The 13,483-nt window shown below is 37.6% G+C and overlaps 1 protein-coding gene across 1 annotated transcript in view; it reads left to right on the top strand.

Moving 5' to 3' along the window:
• The window catches only part of LOC143187558 (uncharacterized), a 30,751-nt gene extending 22,744 nt beyond the window's left edge, over positions 1 to 8,007 (top strand). Inside the window, exon 6 of the mRNA XM_076391780.1 lies at positions 7,450 to 8,007. Within this exon, the coding sequence (XP_076247895.1) occupies positions 7,450 to 7,818 (369 nt within the window). The 3' untranslated portion in view covers positions 7,819 to 8,007. The remainder of the gene's footprint in view (positions 1 to 7,449) is intronic.
• Positions 8,008 to 13,483: the final 5,476 nt, after the last annotated feature.

The raw sequence follows: 13,483 nt of genomic DNA, 5'->3' as shown, positions 1-13,483 counted from the left end.
TTCTACAATGCACTGCTTACTAGTTTACTCGAGAGCTGATGCTCGACTAACTCGATTGTTCTATTTCATCCTTCTGATAATCAGAATAATTTGTGCGGTCTCATGGTGATGCACATATTGCTACGGGCATGCATGTATATGCAGAGTACGATTGTATAATATCGAAAGTTTGTTACGAATATCTCAAAAATTGAGGCTGATCGCAAATTTTGTCAAACGAAAAAGTTGTTGAAGATATCATCCTTTATAACATGTTCAAAAGTCACCAACGCCGATGAGGGTGTAGTACCTCGACAAGTGAACCTGAAACTAAACCTGAATCTCGTTTATAAACTCGAGTCTATAATTCACTTGCTTGTGTATATACTTTTTCACACTAAACCCCATGTAAATTCTAAAGCAAGTTGTATGAATTTCTGAATATTATGATTGTTTTTTTTTTTTTTTTTTTTTTTTTTTTTATTATTAAAGCATATAAGCCCTTAAAAGGGCTTATTTAACTGAACGTTACAAAGGAGAGTACAAACATGTTGTATAACGCATACAATAGTCAATAACGGTATACCGCGTATAGGAAAGCAAATTCAATTATGATTGTTTTCAAATATGTAGTAAAAATCAACATCTTGAACAACTTTTTTTCATTTTCCAACAATTAATATTATAATTTTGTCTATGCGATTTATATGTTAAAACCTCAATATGTGGGAACATCCCTACCCCGTAAAAAAACCAATCTGGATCCAAATCTCAATTCTAGGTTATAAACAGAAAAACTATCAGGCTATTTCCCCTCGTTGAGCTGCCGTTTACTCGAGGCAGGGATGTCTGAGAGCTTCACCGTATTCGCTCCGCAAGTCGCTGGGCAAAAGGAACTGTTGTCGAGACTGGCGCCAGGTACTTTTCCTAGTAATTAACGAAAAATTCAGAAAACTTACGGCCCTTGCGGCGCAGGCACGGTAGAAGCTTCTGCTAGCTCATGGAAGAAGAAAAGTCATGGGTTGGAAACATAGGGAGAAGATTAGTATTCACAGCAAGGCAATAACGATACGACCCTTAGCTTCCACGGGTATTTATTATAAGAAAATTGGCCGTGCGTTACGGCACGGCAAAGGAAGATCGGTACGGAGTTTCGAAAATAGATTGAGGCACGCGTGCGCAACAATCGATACGCGTAGACTCGCCCGTTATAAATTTTGTATCGGTCATAATGACATTGAAATCACGTTGGAACGATCGACACGGATAATTACTATGGTAAATATGGCACCTAAAATTACGAAATTCCGTGCCCAATAATTGAGACCAAGATCATCAGCAGCTTATCCTGATAACCGCTGATTATTCTCGTAGAACAAATCTTTCGCTCTCGCGATTCGGCAATGAGTGATGACGCTTGACACGCGCGCATGTGACCCCCCGGATTCGCAGCAGGTCCCTCCGCCACACAAACATGACAGCCCCTCAGCGTACAGTAATGTTGCGGACGAGAGCCGTTTCGTCTACACGGACGAGAGCTGTGGTTTATCCCCACTACCTCGTTTGATACGTGCCGCCGAGAAACCAATTCTTGGAACCATCGCGTTCGAGCTCGACGCCCGAGAACACGGACGTCATAAAAAACAACGATAGCATTAGGGATTTAAATAAGAAAGATTGAAGTATCGTTCTTATTTGCAAACGGATTTTCACGCAAGTAACACCAATCGATTCCTTGTGCTCTCTCGATTAAAATGATGTCAAACACGACATGATTCCGATTATTTTTAACAAAGATACATAAAACTTGGTTTGTAGAACGAAAGGTCATGCTCATCGCGTTATGTAAACAGACCCGGGCGCGACTCTCGTCCGTGAGTGGTACTCGATTTTAAGCACGACCAGTCCCGAGCGCTGCTCTCGTCCGTGAGTGGTAGTCGATTCGACGAGCGCGGCTCTCGTCGTAGGGCTAACTCCCTATTATTCCCTCATATTTTTGTGTTTAATTATTTAATGACTGAAATTATTAAGAAAATGAAAACGTAACACAAAAAGTATATAAGTTCCATTTTAAATGTTTAGAAATTTTTATTTTTTTATTTTCAATATCTTCTTTCCGACATCGATTAAATATAATATACATAAATTCTGTTAGCCAAATCTTCATTTATTGTCATTTTTAGCTCGTAAAGAACTGATAGAAAAGTAACTTTGACGATTCTCCGTAACCGCCGCAGGGTTCCAACCTTTATTATTTAAATATCTTTATTATAAGTAATAGGAATCATGTCGTGTTTGATATCACGTTTATCGGGAGAGCACAAGGAATCGATTGGTGTTACTTGCGTGAAAATCTGTTTGCAAATAAGGAACTTCAGTTTTTCCTATTAGATCCCTAATGCTATCCTTGTCTTTTCTGACGTCATTGATTTCGGGCATCGAGCTCGAGCATCGATGGTCGAGCGAGACCCCTTTTTTTGCTTCTCCGGTCGTGTACCAATTATCTCGACGATCGAGAGCAAAGTAAGCCGAATCGACTACCAGTCACGGACGAGAGTCGCTCCCGGGTCTGGTCCCGTCTCTCGTCCGTAACATTACTGTACTACCTATGGTCTAGACGCGTATATGAGGAACGGGAACCCCCGGGCAGGTCGCTCCTTTCCGGCGTCAATCCGTATGTCTTCGGCATTGTGGAGGATTTCCCAGCATTTCTTATGACTCCTGCCACCTAGGAAACGACTTCCGGGTTCGATCCCTCCCATGCTATCCTTTTGAGCTTTTCCAGAAGGGCAACACTGCGAGACCATCCCTAGGCTCGTATTCGGCAGATTTCTTCTGGCTCTTTTAGTTGTTCGCGGAAGTAGCAAGTCCCTTAACTCCGGGAGTGGAGGCCCTCTGTACCATCCGGTGTTAATATGGCATCTGAATTCAGAAACTGCGCGGCCAGGGGACAGGGACAGCCTCGGGATCCTTTAGGTTCCTGTTACGGCTCCGAAACGTCGTACGGAGTCACTGGAAATTAGTAGCGATTCGAATGCAGGGTATTTTCCTCCAGGAGGCGTTTCTTGGCATGTGTTTCGCAGAGATAGCAGTACAGTCCTCTTGGTCACTAGATTCACTAACGCGGAGTCAGCGCTAGCCCCAACGTCGCAGAACATAAATTGCCTTACTGAGATCTGTCCCATGGGCACCGAACGAAATTAACATGGCGTTAAAATAAGTTGAATGACATGCACCTTTAGAGACATAACTTTTGATATAATGTGTTCAAAATTGAATGAGCAGAGAGTTGTTCTCTCTTCTGAAGAATCGGGGATCGAGGTATAGGTGCAGTCGCAGAGGCATGTTTTGAAGCCGTTGGCTCGGCCGACGCGCATATTTTTGTTTTGATTAAATAAACGCTATCTCCTGGCTATTTAGGTTTCATCCTATTTCATTTTTTCACCCTTTCGGTCTCCCTACTTTTAACGTTATGCATTTCTAAAGTTAAAACTGATATTTTTGAATTCTACTCGTCAAATACTATAAATAGGTACAAAGTGAAGTAACAAACTTGTGGTCCCCATGATAAGTTCAGTTGCATTTTTTTGTAATTTAATAGTATTCGATGAGTAGAATTGAAAAATTGTATTCTTAACCTTTAATCCGTTAAAAAGTTGTACGCTTGTTGTATTTGGTGTCTTTAGAGTATTGCTAAATTAACATGACGCTATATTGACTCTTATCAGTAATCTAATTGACTAACGTCACCTCCACGTAATAAAGTATTTACAAGTAGGCAATTATTTAAAATTGAGAACAGAGACCACCACCCAATGTTAACCACGGACCCAACAATCTGTTACAAATATTTCTAACTTTATATTATTTACCTAACTGGTGAAGCAAGACGGACCAGAGATAGTTTTGGCTAGATTATCTGAAAAGGAACCCCTATCAGAGGGGTTCAACCACATCAGCTAATCACGTAACAAATAAAAGCCAATAACACATAATTGTAATCTATCAAAAAAGCTAGAAACACTAGGCTTTACAAACGCATAACTTTTTAATGGATGCATTCCCAAAGTTAAGAATAGTATTTTTTAATTCTATTAGTCAAATATTATTAAGTTATAAAAAATGTAATAATTATGACTGCTTTATAGTAAAATTTACTCATTTAACTAATTGATAATGTTCTATTGAAAATAAAAATTGTTAAATAATGAATTTTGTAGGATTAAAGACTTGTCTGCCTCTTTTTCCGGCCTCATTTCTGGAGGCCGGAATTGAGAGGAATTAAGAAAAAATACGATCCGTCCCTACACACATGTATTTCTAGATTCATGGTTCACAGGAACTGTAGCTCTGTTATGGTTCATGCCTCGTTTTGATGTAATGCATAATTCAAAATGGCTTGTACGAAACGTACTTTAATTTCTGGTTATTTATTGCCCTTCGGACTATCCACCGAACCGTGATCTATATACTATGGTGAGCAACCCCGGTCTTATGATGCATGACTGACAGTGGCTCAGACCAAGTGCACACTGACAGGTAAGCGATGCGACGTAGCATAGATCAGTACAGCCTTTTCTAATCAGAAGAAGAACACATAATTGAAATACAGGCCTGTATAAAGTAAACGAAACTGCGTCGCCTCGCTTGACTAATGTGTGCCCGACTTCGCTATTGCTTGCAACCGCTTGGCGAGTCATCACGCGCAATAGATCTCAGGCTCACGATGAAGCAAATTACAAACCATATGAATACTATAGGTCTACCTCATTCATGAACCATCTCGAATCTCACGCTGCATCAAGACCCCGCCTATCTATGGGCAGCATAGCTCCGATCACTTGAGCGTTTAGGACATTAGATTAGGTTTTAACATTTGTCACTCTATCAATATCACCCTTCAGTGTTCTTGATGTTATTATAGCAAAGGACGAGATTTAACATCCGGCTCTCTTGAATGAGGGGCACACTTTGATAGGTCTTGAAAGAAATATCACACGGAATACAACGTAAAATAGCATACAATTAAAGAACTAAGCGTTTTCGGACATATGTACACACGAACTTTTTTCATTGCCTTCGTGTTTAAAATATACTCTCCAAAAATGTCTCACATGTTTGTAAATACCCTGCATATGGGATGTCCCTGTTGAAGTTTCGCACGGAATCTGAGCAATATCAAAGCCTCGTAAGCACACTATCCTACACAAGATTTGTGACCATCATAAAATGTCCCGCCGCTCTTCCCCACCTCTCCAAATAGAGTAAGGTTTCTTTAAACAATTTTTATAACGAGCTATAGTTTAGAAGATAGTTGCACGCAAAACTTCAAATAGGACATTCTGTAGATAGATTGGTAAACGGAGAGAAATTTGAAGCAGAGTAAGATAAGGTAATTATTTGCAAAGTGGTCTGCAGTACCGTACAGTACAGTACAGTACATTAGCAGGTACTGCGGGCGGTCTACTGTTTCCTCTGTTACGTCCTAACTAGACGGCGGTCGTCTCGAGCGGCAAAGATCGACCTTAGGGGTTCTTGCTCTTTTAAAATGCTAAAGCACACCTTGATTAAACTTTCTCTTATAAATAACGTAAGGAGAAGGAGAAAAGGGAACTGTATATCTTGTTCGGGTTTAACAATTGTATATGTATTTGACAATTCGTTGTTTACATACCAACTCCTTCTTCTATGATTGTGAGTACAGAGTCACGGATGTCACCTCGCCAGTGTAGCCGGTCGCTGGTTGCTTGGGGTTGCTTCGCGTCGCAAGTTTCTGTTTCATGCACTTCGCTACTTCTTACTTCGCGGAGTTACTCTATTCCCTTCGACTTTTTACGCGATTTACCGTTGCTACGCGATACGCCCTCACTGTTACGATGTTACAGTTCTCGCGTTGCGGCGATGGTCAGAGATTCGCTCTGATCCCGGGGTGACTGATCCTGATTGAAGGACTCAAAAGACTCTCGACTGATTAACTCGCCTACTCTTTATAATATTCCTTTTGGGTCATTCCTCGTAATATCCAAAAGGAAAACGCTTACGTGTTGTTCTGTTGCATCAGTTCGGCGGTGTCGGTTATAATCGCTCGCATAACAATGTTGTGAAATGCATCAGCAATTCTCGCTTATTGACAACGAAAAAGGGGACCAGGTGAAGGCCGGATATAACACCTCTCTTTGTATCGGTTTCAAAGGATAGTGCCTAACACGCGTCATCGGGAGGGAAGAATAGACCGCTCGTAGTATCTGCTGGTCAGAAAGGTTCTCTTTCGACGAAAATCACTGAATTTGTAGGCGCAATATCTCAAAAATTGATTTAAAAAAGTACATAAATTAGACGTCGCTGGATTCGTCTTGAAACACACTATCAATTGATCTGTAAGAAAATATATAGTTCTAGTTAAAAAACCAAACTTGACCATCATATCTTATGTAATAATAATGTTTCAAAAATATCTTATTAGTCTAAAATTTATTAGTCTTCGCTAATATATTGGCCTCTTCGAATCATGTAATCCTGTATGAACAATTTTTTTTTTATCTTTAACATTTTAGGAAATAACGTACTGTATAGTGTTCGCTGAGACACCTTGTATATACAAACGCATTGTTTTTTACATGTATCGCCTCACATTTGGTTATGGAATAGAGAAAGCATATGATTTCTTAGCATTATATGTATAACATAAGTTTGGTATCATTTTATTCAGAAAAATTTCACGAATATGATTAAAAAATTTGCATGAAAAAAGAACTAAAAATTAAAAAATTTGTGCCCTTGCATTAGTATTGTCTCAGCGGTACGCGATCTTTAATCTTCGCCGAACTACCTCGACTTTCAGTGCCTCTCTCTCTCGCCGATTGACTGTCTCTTTCTACGTTCAACAAACTATAAAAAATGTAGTACCTATGCAATAAATGTGATTCTCGCCACCCGAAGGTTTCACATTTACTGAGAGAATACTGTCAGAAGTTGAAAAACTTATTATAGGCGTGGATACTACTGAACATAAATCTTCTTAAAGATTTAAAGCTTTCATGTTTCATATAGTTCTTATTTTTAAGGTCCTTATATATACGCTTTTGGAAGAAATTTCTCATTTTAGAGATAAGAGATTTCCCGATTGGTACAAAAAGACACAACAGTGAGAACTGTAAGAATTCTCTTACTACTGAACACTTATTATGTAAACTAGGTCAAACGTGTTATAAGAATTCTTAGAAACCACTACAGACATTGATTTTAATTTTCTATAAAACTCAATGAATCAAAGAGCTAATCATTTAATGCACAACAAATTGTTCTGAGACGCAAAGGGAACAAAGGAAAATCTCTCGTTTTTTTAAAATGGAATGACGTATTAATTTACTTTTGATTTACGTAGAACTTATTAAACTTAAAAATATATACATATTGTAAGAACTCGCAAATACTTATTTACATTACCTGTCTATTACAATCTTCTTTTAGGATCGTATCTTTGATGTGATTGACTTGAACGCTGAAATTGAAAAAGCAAGAACTACCCTGCAAGCTGCAGGTGTTGCCTTCCAACGACATGCGACAAAATTTGACAATACGCAAGAACCTGATGAAGCACTGTCGAAAAAGTTAGCTCAAATAGGTACGGTGCCAGAAAAGGTGACATTTAAACCAGTAAAATGGATAAAGGTTCCCGATGTGGATATAGAATCCTGCATGCCTCAACCTGCTAAGGTAAAACAAAACAGAAATAACTCAATAGTAGAAGCAGCAGAAATTTCAGATCCCTTAAATACAGTTGCCTTACTACCATTAAAGAGGAGATTCTTAAGAAGAAAGAAAAACGTTTCGTTTTAGAAATCACTCAATAATAATGTAAATTATTCTATGTTAATACTACCATAATTTGTTTACATTACTTAATATTATTATTGGAATTATTCAATTGAGAAACGATTATTCTGCAGTATTTTAAAACACTATTTCAGTAAACTTAAAAACAGAATTAATAATTACATATATTATTAGCAATATATGTGTAGATTAATTAGCGCCATTAAAGTGAAGACATTTCCTGAAATATCGATGTTAAATTTGTGTATAGATATTGTACCTAATTACCATATCATTTATCACAATGTATATTTCTTGTTTGAAATACAAATAATAATATATACACTGTTGTTTTCAATAATGTAATGCTGACTTTGCTCAGTCTTTCCTTTTCTATACTACTATTCTTTGTTCGATAGCTTTTAAAATTAGTACGCGTTAAAAGTGATACGAAAAATATTCTTTCATCGTATAAGAAGTTACTTCTTTCCGAGCAACATAAGCTATATGTAGTAAATTTGTTTACTTCGTGTGTCTTCCGAAAGTCTGCAGTTATAAAATTGCATTCATATTAGCAGTAACATAATAGATAGCTAACAAATTATTACCTATAATAAAGCTAATAAAAGATATCACTTCAGTGTCATTTCCTGATTTTAACGAAACTTGGTATACGAGGAGTCCATGGAAAAACATTAAATACGTATTTCCTTTTAGCTAGTATATACTACTCATGTTTAGGAGATGAAAGCCACCTCCATTTTCGTAAATATCTTGAATTTCGTTTACATCATCTTATTGCTTAAACAAAGTCACGCATTTGATATATTTACCATTTTTTTCTACTTGCCTTAGTTTTTGAGATATACACAAAAACGTATTTTCTACCACAAATTTGGGGATGATTTTCATCCCCCAAACATGGATATCAGCAGTTAAAAAAAATACATGTCTAATATTTTTAGAGGTATTACTCGTATACCACGCTTCATCAAAATCGATAGATGACACTAAAGTGATGTTTCTTGTAAGTACGTATTGTCGTGTTCATGCCTGATTTTCTTCATCTTTCTCTCTTCTTTTGCTTACTATCTTTCTGATCCATTTTTCCTTTGTTCCATACCTGTTAATATTGTTACGTTTATGGGGAGCCGCCGGCGGCTCCCCGCGCGCACCGTAATCTCTAACGCGTCGCGGCATCGGAATTAAGCTTACACTGTATCACAATTTCTTTATTTACAATTATTAACTATACGCAGTATTATTAAGCTCAGATATAAGGTAAACGATTCGTATATTTTGCTCGTCGTGTTCACTGCCTGACAGCTGTCAGAATTCTGTTCGACAGTTGTTCCTCGAATGTCCTCCTATTCCTCGTTGCGAGCGTAGCAGGCCATGGAGATGTACCCGGTGCTCGCAACAATATGTTCCTTAGCGTTAACTCATTTTGCATGTTCATTTCTTTACGTGCATTCCTTCAGTAAGTGTTTTAAGTTTCTATCTTTTTCTTTCTTTCTTTACATAGATGGCACGTATTTTCCTGTTCGTTTCATCATAAGCTATTATCTCGTTCCTCATTTTCACACCTAACTTTTACTATTAATTATTAATCTCTTCCTCCGTATTCTGCATATAGGTATTCTGTCCTTTCTGTTGCCCTTATTCTTATAGAGGAAGTTCCCTTAAAACAGGACAGCTCTTAAAACCGGCAATTAGCTGTCTTTAAAAAATTAAACGCGACAAAGCGGCCAAACTGCAAAGCTGATAGAGGGTCATGCAAAAACCGTATATGTTTTGATACATTTCAGTTGTGTCTGTAGAGCTAAAAAAATAGATTAATTGTTGCACTTGACTGGAAGTCGGTGCATCATAGAAACTGTAAATTATTATATCTACCAATCTTCATAATTAGAAGAGGCGTCAGTTTCGTTAGCGTATCTATTAATAAGTACTTCTCTAAGTACCCTTATGTATTGTTTATTGTATACTGTTTTCCCAAAAAAATTTTTGTAGCATATGCGCTGTCCCTCGGTAGTAGACAGAATGTTTTCTCTTTATAGTTATACGCTGATTTCAATCTTATATGGTCCTATTTGTATTAGTGTTTATTATTCTGGTTTCAATAGATAAAAGGTATACCTAAACGACAAGAACAGTAAAAAAATGAAAAAAAAATTCGAATGAAAATAATGAATGTATAAAATGAATTCTACAATGGAGACGCCTTGAGCACCTAATACTTCTAAAGAAATAAATAAAAAGACATTAAACGTGCAACTATGTACTGTTTGTCGGCGAGAAGTTAACTGTGTAAAAAAATGCGAGTTTGATTAGAGCGTAGATTCCCATTCCACTTCAACAGTCCAAACACTTCGACCTGTCGCCATATTTATTGTTCGTATTAGCAAAAAGGTGCGACGGAGATCGACAACGGATCCTGTTGTGCAAGCGAGACAGGTGGTGATGGTCCTGAATCCAGACCTCTGTGCCGTCCTGCGAGCCAACTTCTTGCGGACGAACAGTATCTACTTTTTAGTTCTACCTCTAATATTTACCAAAACATTTTCAAAATTTCCTCCTTACCCGATGCTAAAAGGAAGTGAACTGAGACTAGGACAAAATGATCTAATTGTGAAAAAAGCAAAATCCTTACTTCATCTCTCCATAAGTTATTGGCTGAAGAAAAGGGGAAAAGAAAGAATTTAAGAATAGAAAAAAACTTAGAAAATAAGTTGAAGAAGGTCAAAATACTAAAACCGAAAGAAACAAATACGAAGACTGTGTACTTTGTATAGAAACCGATAAAGAAGACTGGATTCAGGTTTGAAACTGCGAAAAATGAGCACACGGAGCTTGTATCGATATTCCCGAATGCTTTGGTAATTACAATTCTAAGTTATGAACTTCTAAATTATATTGAAAGTAAAACTGATCTCGGTCAGGTGGTAACGTCCTGCTGTATCCGGTACTAGGTGCCACTTAGTGATATGTCAGAATTCTGTACAAAAGTGTAACCATGGTTTAAGTTAACTATTACGATAACATTGGTTAGTTTGTTCCGTTATCTTAAATTATAGTACTGTAAGCCTAAAAATAAAGCACAATAATAAGCATAAAATGTTGTTTGTTTTATTTATTTAAGAAAAAACTTAAGTACCCGGCACTAAAGGAACTGCCCTTATACCTTTGTATATATTATTTATGTGGATTTTGCTCGTGCATGTACCATAGGTTCACTTCATAATATTTATGGATATTGATGTAGATATCTCTGGAAGCTTCAATTTTTTTTTAATTACCTGAAAATGTGTTTTATTGGATTATACTTCTATCTGTTTATTCCATTGTATATCCAAGCGTCCATATTTCTGTAAGTTTGTACTATATTATTAATTATTTCTTCGTTTCCAAAGAATGTTAATGATCTACTTTCATATGGGGACCGAACTCCTTCTTCTACTAAGTACTATATACAATTTTTAATTGTTTCTTTTGTAAAGGATTTTTCGGGAGAGAGGATAGAGGGGTTGAGAGTTTCAGAGTCCCGATGAAGACAATTAAACACTTTATTTGGTTTCACGCGGTTTCTCTTAATATTCCGCGTATTGACAATCTCTGCCACACTCTCTCTCTCACACTCCCTTACTCCGACTCCGACTCGATTCGGATTACGATTCTGCTCGGACTACGGACTACGATTCGACTCGACTCTGCGACGATCGCGAATTGCCTTATATTTATATGGATCGCGGATCTCGCGTACTTATACCAGTCGCGAGCCAAAATCCCCGCCGCTATCAATGTGACCAATCAATCTTAATTGATTTCTGATACGTCACTCGATCATAGGTGGGGGGGGGCATATTTAGGCAGTCTCGCGACGACGAGATACCGCGAGGGTCTCGCCGCGTTCTCGTAAACGCACCAACACTTTGTTGAGGAGATATGAAAGTATCAAGTGATTCAGATGTTGTTCATCATGACCGCATTCACATTTTGAACCTGGTCTAATTCTAAGTTTGTGTAAGCGTGAATTTGTTCTATGATGGTTGCTTCTAATTCTATTTATCGTAATAATTGATCTCCCATTTAACTTATATTTTGTAAACCAAGCTACGTGTATTTCTATGTTTCGCGAAGGGTCTATATTCAAGAAAATCACCGACCAATTCCAAAGAATGTTTTATTCTTTTTCGTTTTCTCACAATTATCGTTTAGACTTCTGGTAGTCGACTGTTTCAACTTCGCTTTCTAAGCTCTCTCGAAAACGCACCGAACTTCCAAATTCATTTTCATTGGTCAACTCCTCACGCTAATTGGCCAATGGAAATATTTCATAGTTCGATCGCGCCATCTACATATACTGGCCCAAACTTGGCAACAACGCGGAATTTCTTTGAAGCCCGAATCGTTTACGCCGCTCCGCCGATCGCTTGACCCGGTAGACCGCCGGTTTCCACTCTCGAACCTTTAGGCCCCTCAGAAATTCAGGATTTTATGACATCCGCCATAATTATTGAGGCCCAAAAATGAGTTTTGAAAAAGGAAACATGCATTGTTTGAAACAGCTAACGAAACTAGCTTCTGAAAAATTGCTTTCTTTATGCACTTGTCTAAAAGTCGTGCCAACCGTCTGCACGCCAAATGTTCTTTGTACGTGCCGCTGACCGCTACACATGTTATTGTCTACGAGTTTTAAATAACTATTGTTGCTGTTGCTGATGCTGAGCCTCATGTTCCAAATCTTTTATCCATTTTTGGATAGAACTATTATTTAGTTTTTTTTTCATTTCTTTCAATGTCAATTTTATTTGAATTGGTAGTCGTTTGATTTCTCCTTTTTTTGCAAATTCCTCGGCTTTATCGTTATTTTTAATGCTTACATGACTTGTGCAGCAGATAAATAATATTTCTGTCTCCATTGTTAAGCATCTATAAACTAGAAGTTTAATTTCTATGATGTAAAGATTAGTTTGTTTTTTGGTGTATGATTTCGTATCAGAAGCAGGAATTTAGCATTTGAGATTATTCTACAGACTTATGTGCACTATTTTTGAAGTATTTTAAGGCTTTGATCATTGTTGATGCTTCTGTAACGTCCCTAAAACGATCCTACGTTGTCCATGGAAGAGCGGCTTTCCAATGGACGAAAAGGTGGGGGTTCGTGTAGCGTGCGGTTAAGGAGTTAAAATCCAAGGCTTATATCTCTGTTAACAATAATTTATTCAATAATACTTATTCTAATCCTAACGTTAATACAACATTGATAACTATTCTAATCTGGTTAAATAAAATCATAAGGTGATATGAGATTATATTATGTGTGATTATCTATATGTGAGGTTATATTATAATTATCTTGTTTCGTGCGGTTCACGCTAGCGAGTCGCCGCGGCGACTAGACCCCCCTCCCTGCGGCCACCGACGGGCGGATCGAGGCGATAACGAACGCCGATCGGCAGCGTCCTTCTCTCTAACGATCATTGCGTAACGAATAATCGTAACTCTCTTGTCGATCGGATCGTAGCCTCTATCGCATTGTTAAACAGTTTTTTTTCTTTTGTCGCAAGTATTAATCTTTTTCTTTTGTTTTTAACTGTAATTTGAGTGAAGTTTAAGGACGTATCGTTCCGAAGGATCGATCAAGAAATAAACTAAGTTAATTGATGATCGTGCTCGAGGTAATTTC

Source organism: Calliopsis andreniformis, unplaced genomic scaffold (assembly GCF_051401765.1).
Source record: "Calliopsis andreniformis isolate RMS-2024a unplaced genomic scaffold, iyCalAndr_principal scaffold0048, whole genome shotgun sequence".
In the NCBI taxonomy this organism is placed as follows: Eukaryota; Metazoa; Arthropoda; class Insecta; order Hymenoptera; family Andrenidae; genus Calliopsis; species Calliopsis andreniformis.
The sequence above is the reverse complement of the archived record's forward strand: the minus strand, read 5'-3'. Positions and strand labels throughout refer to the sequence as shown.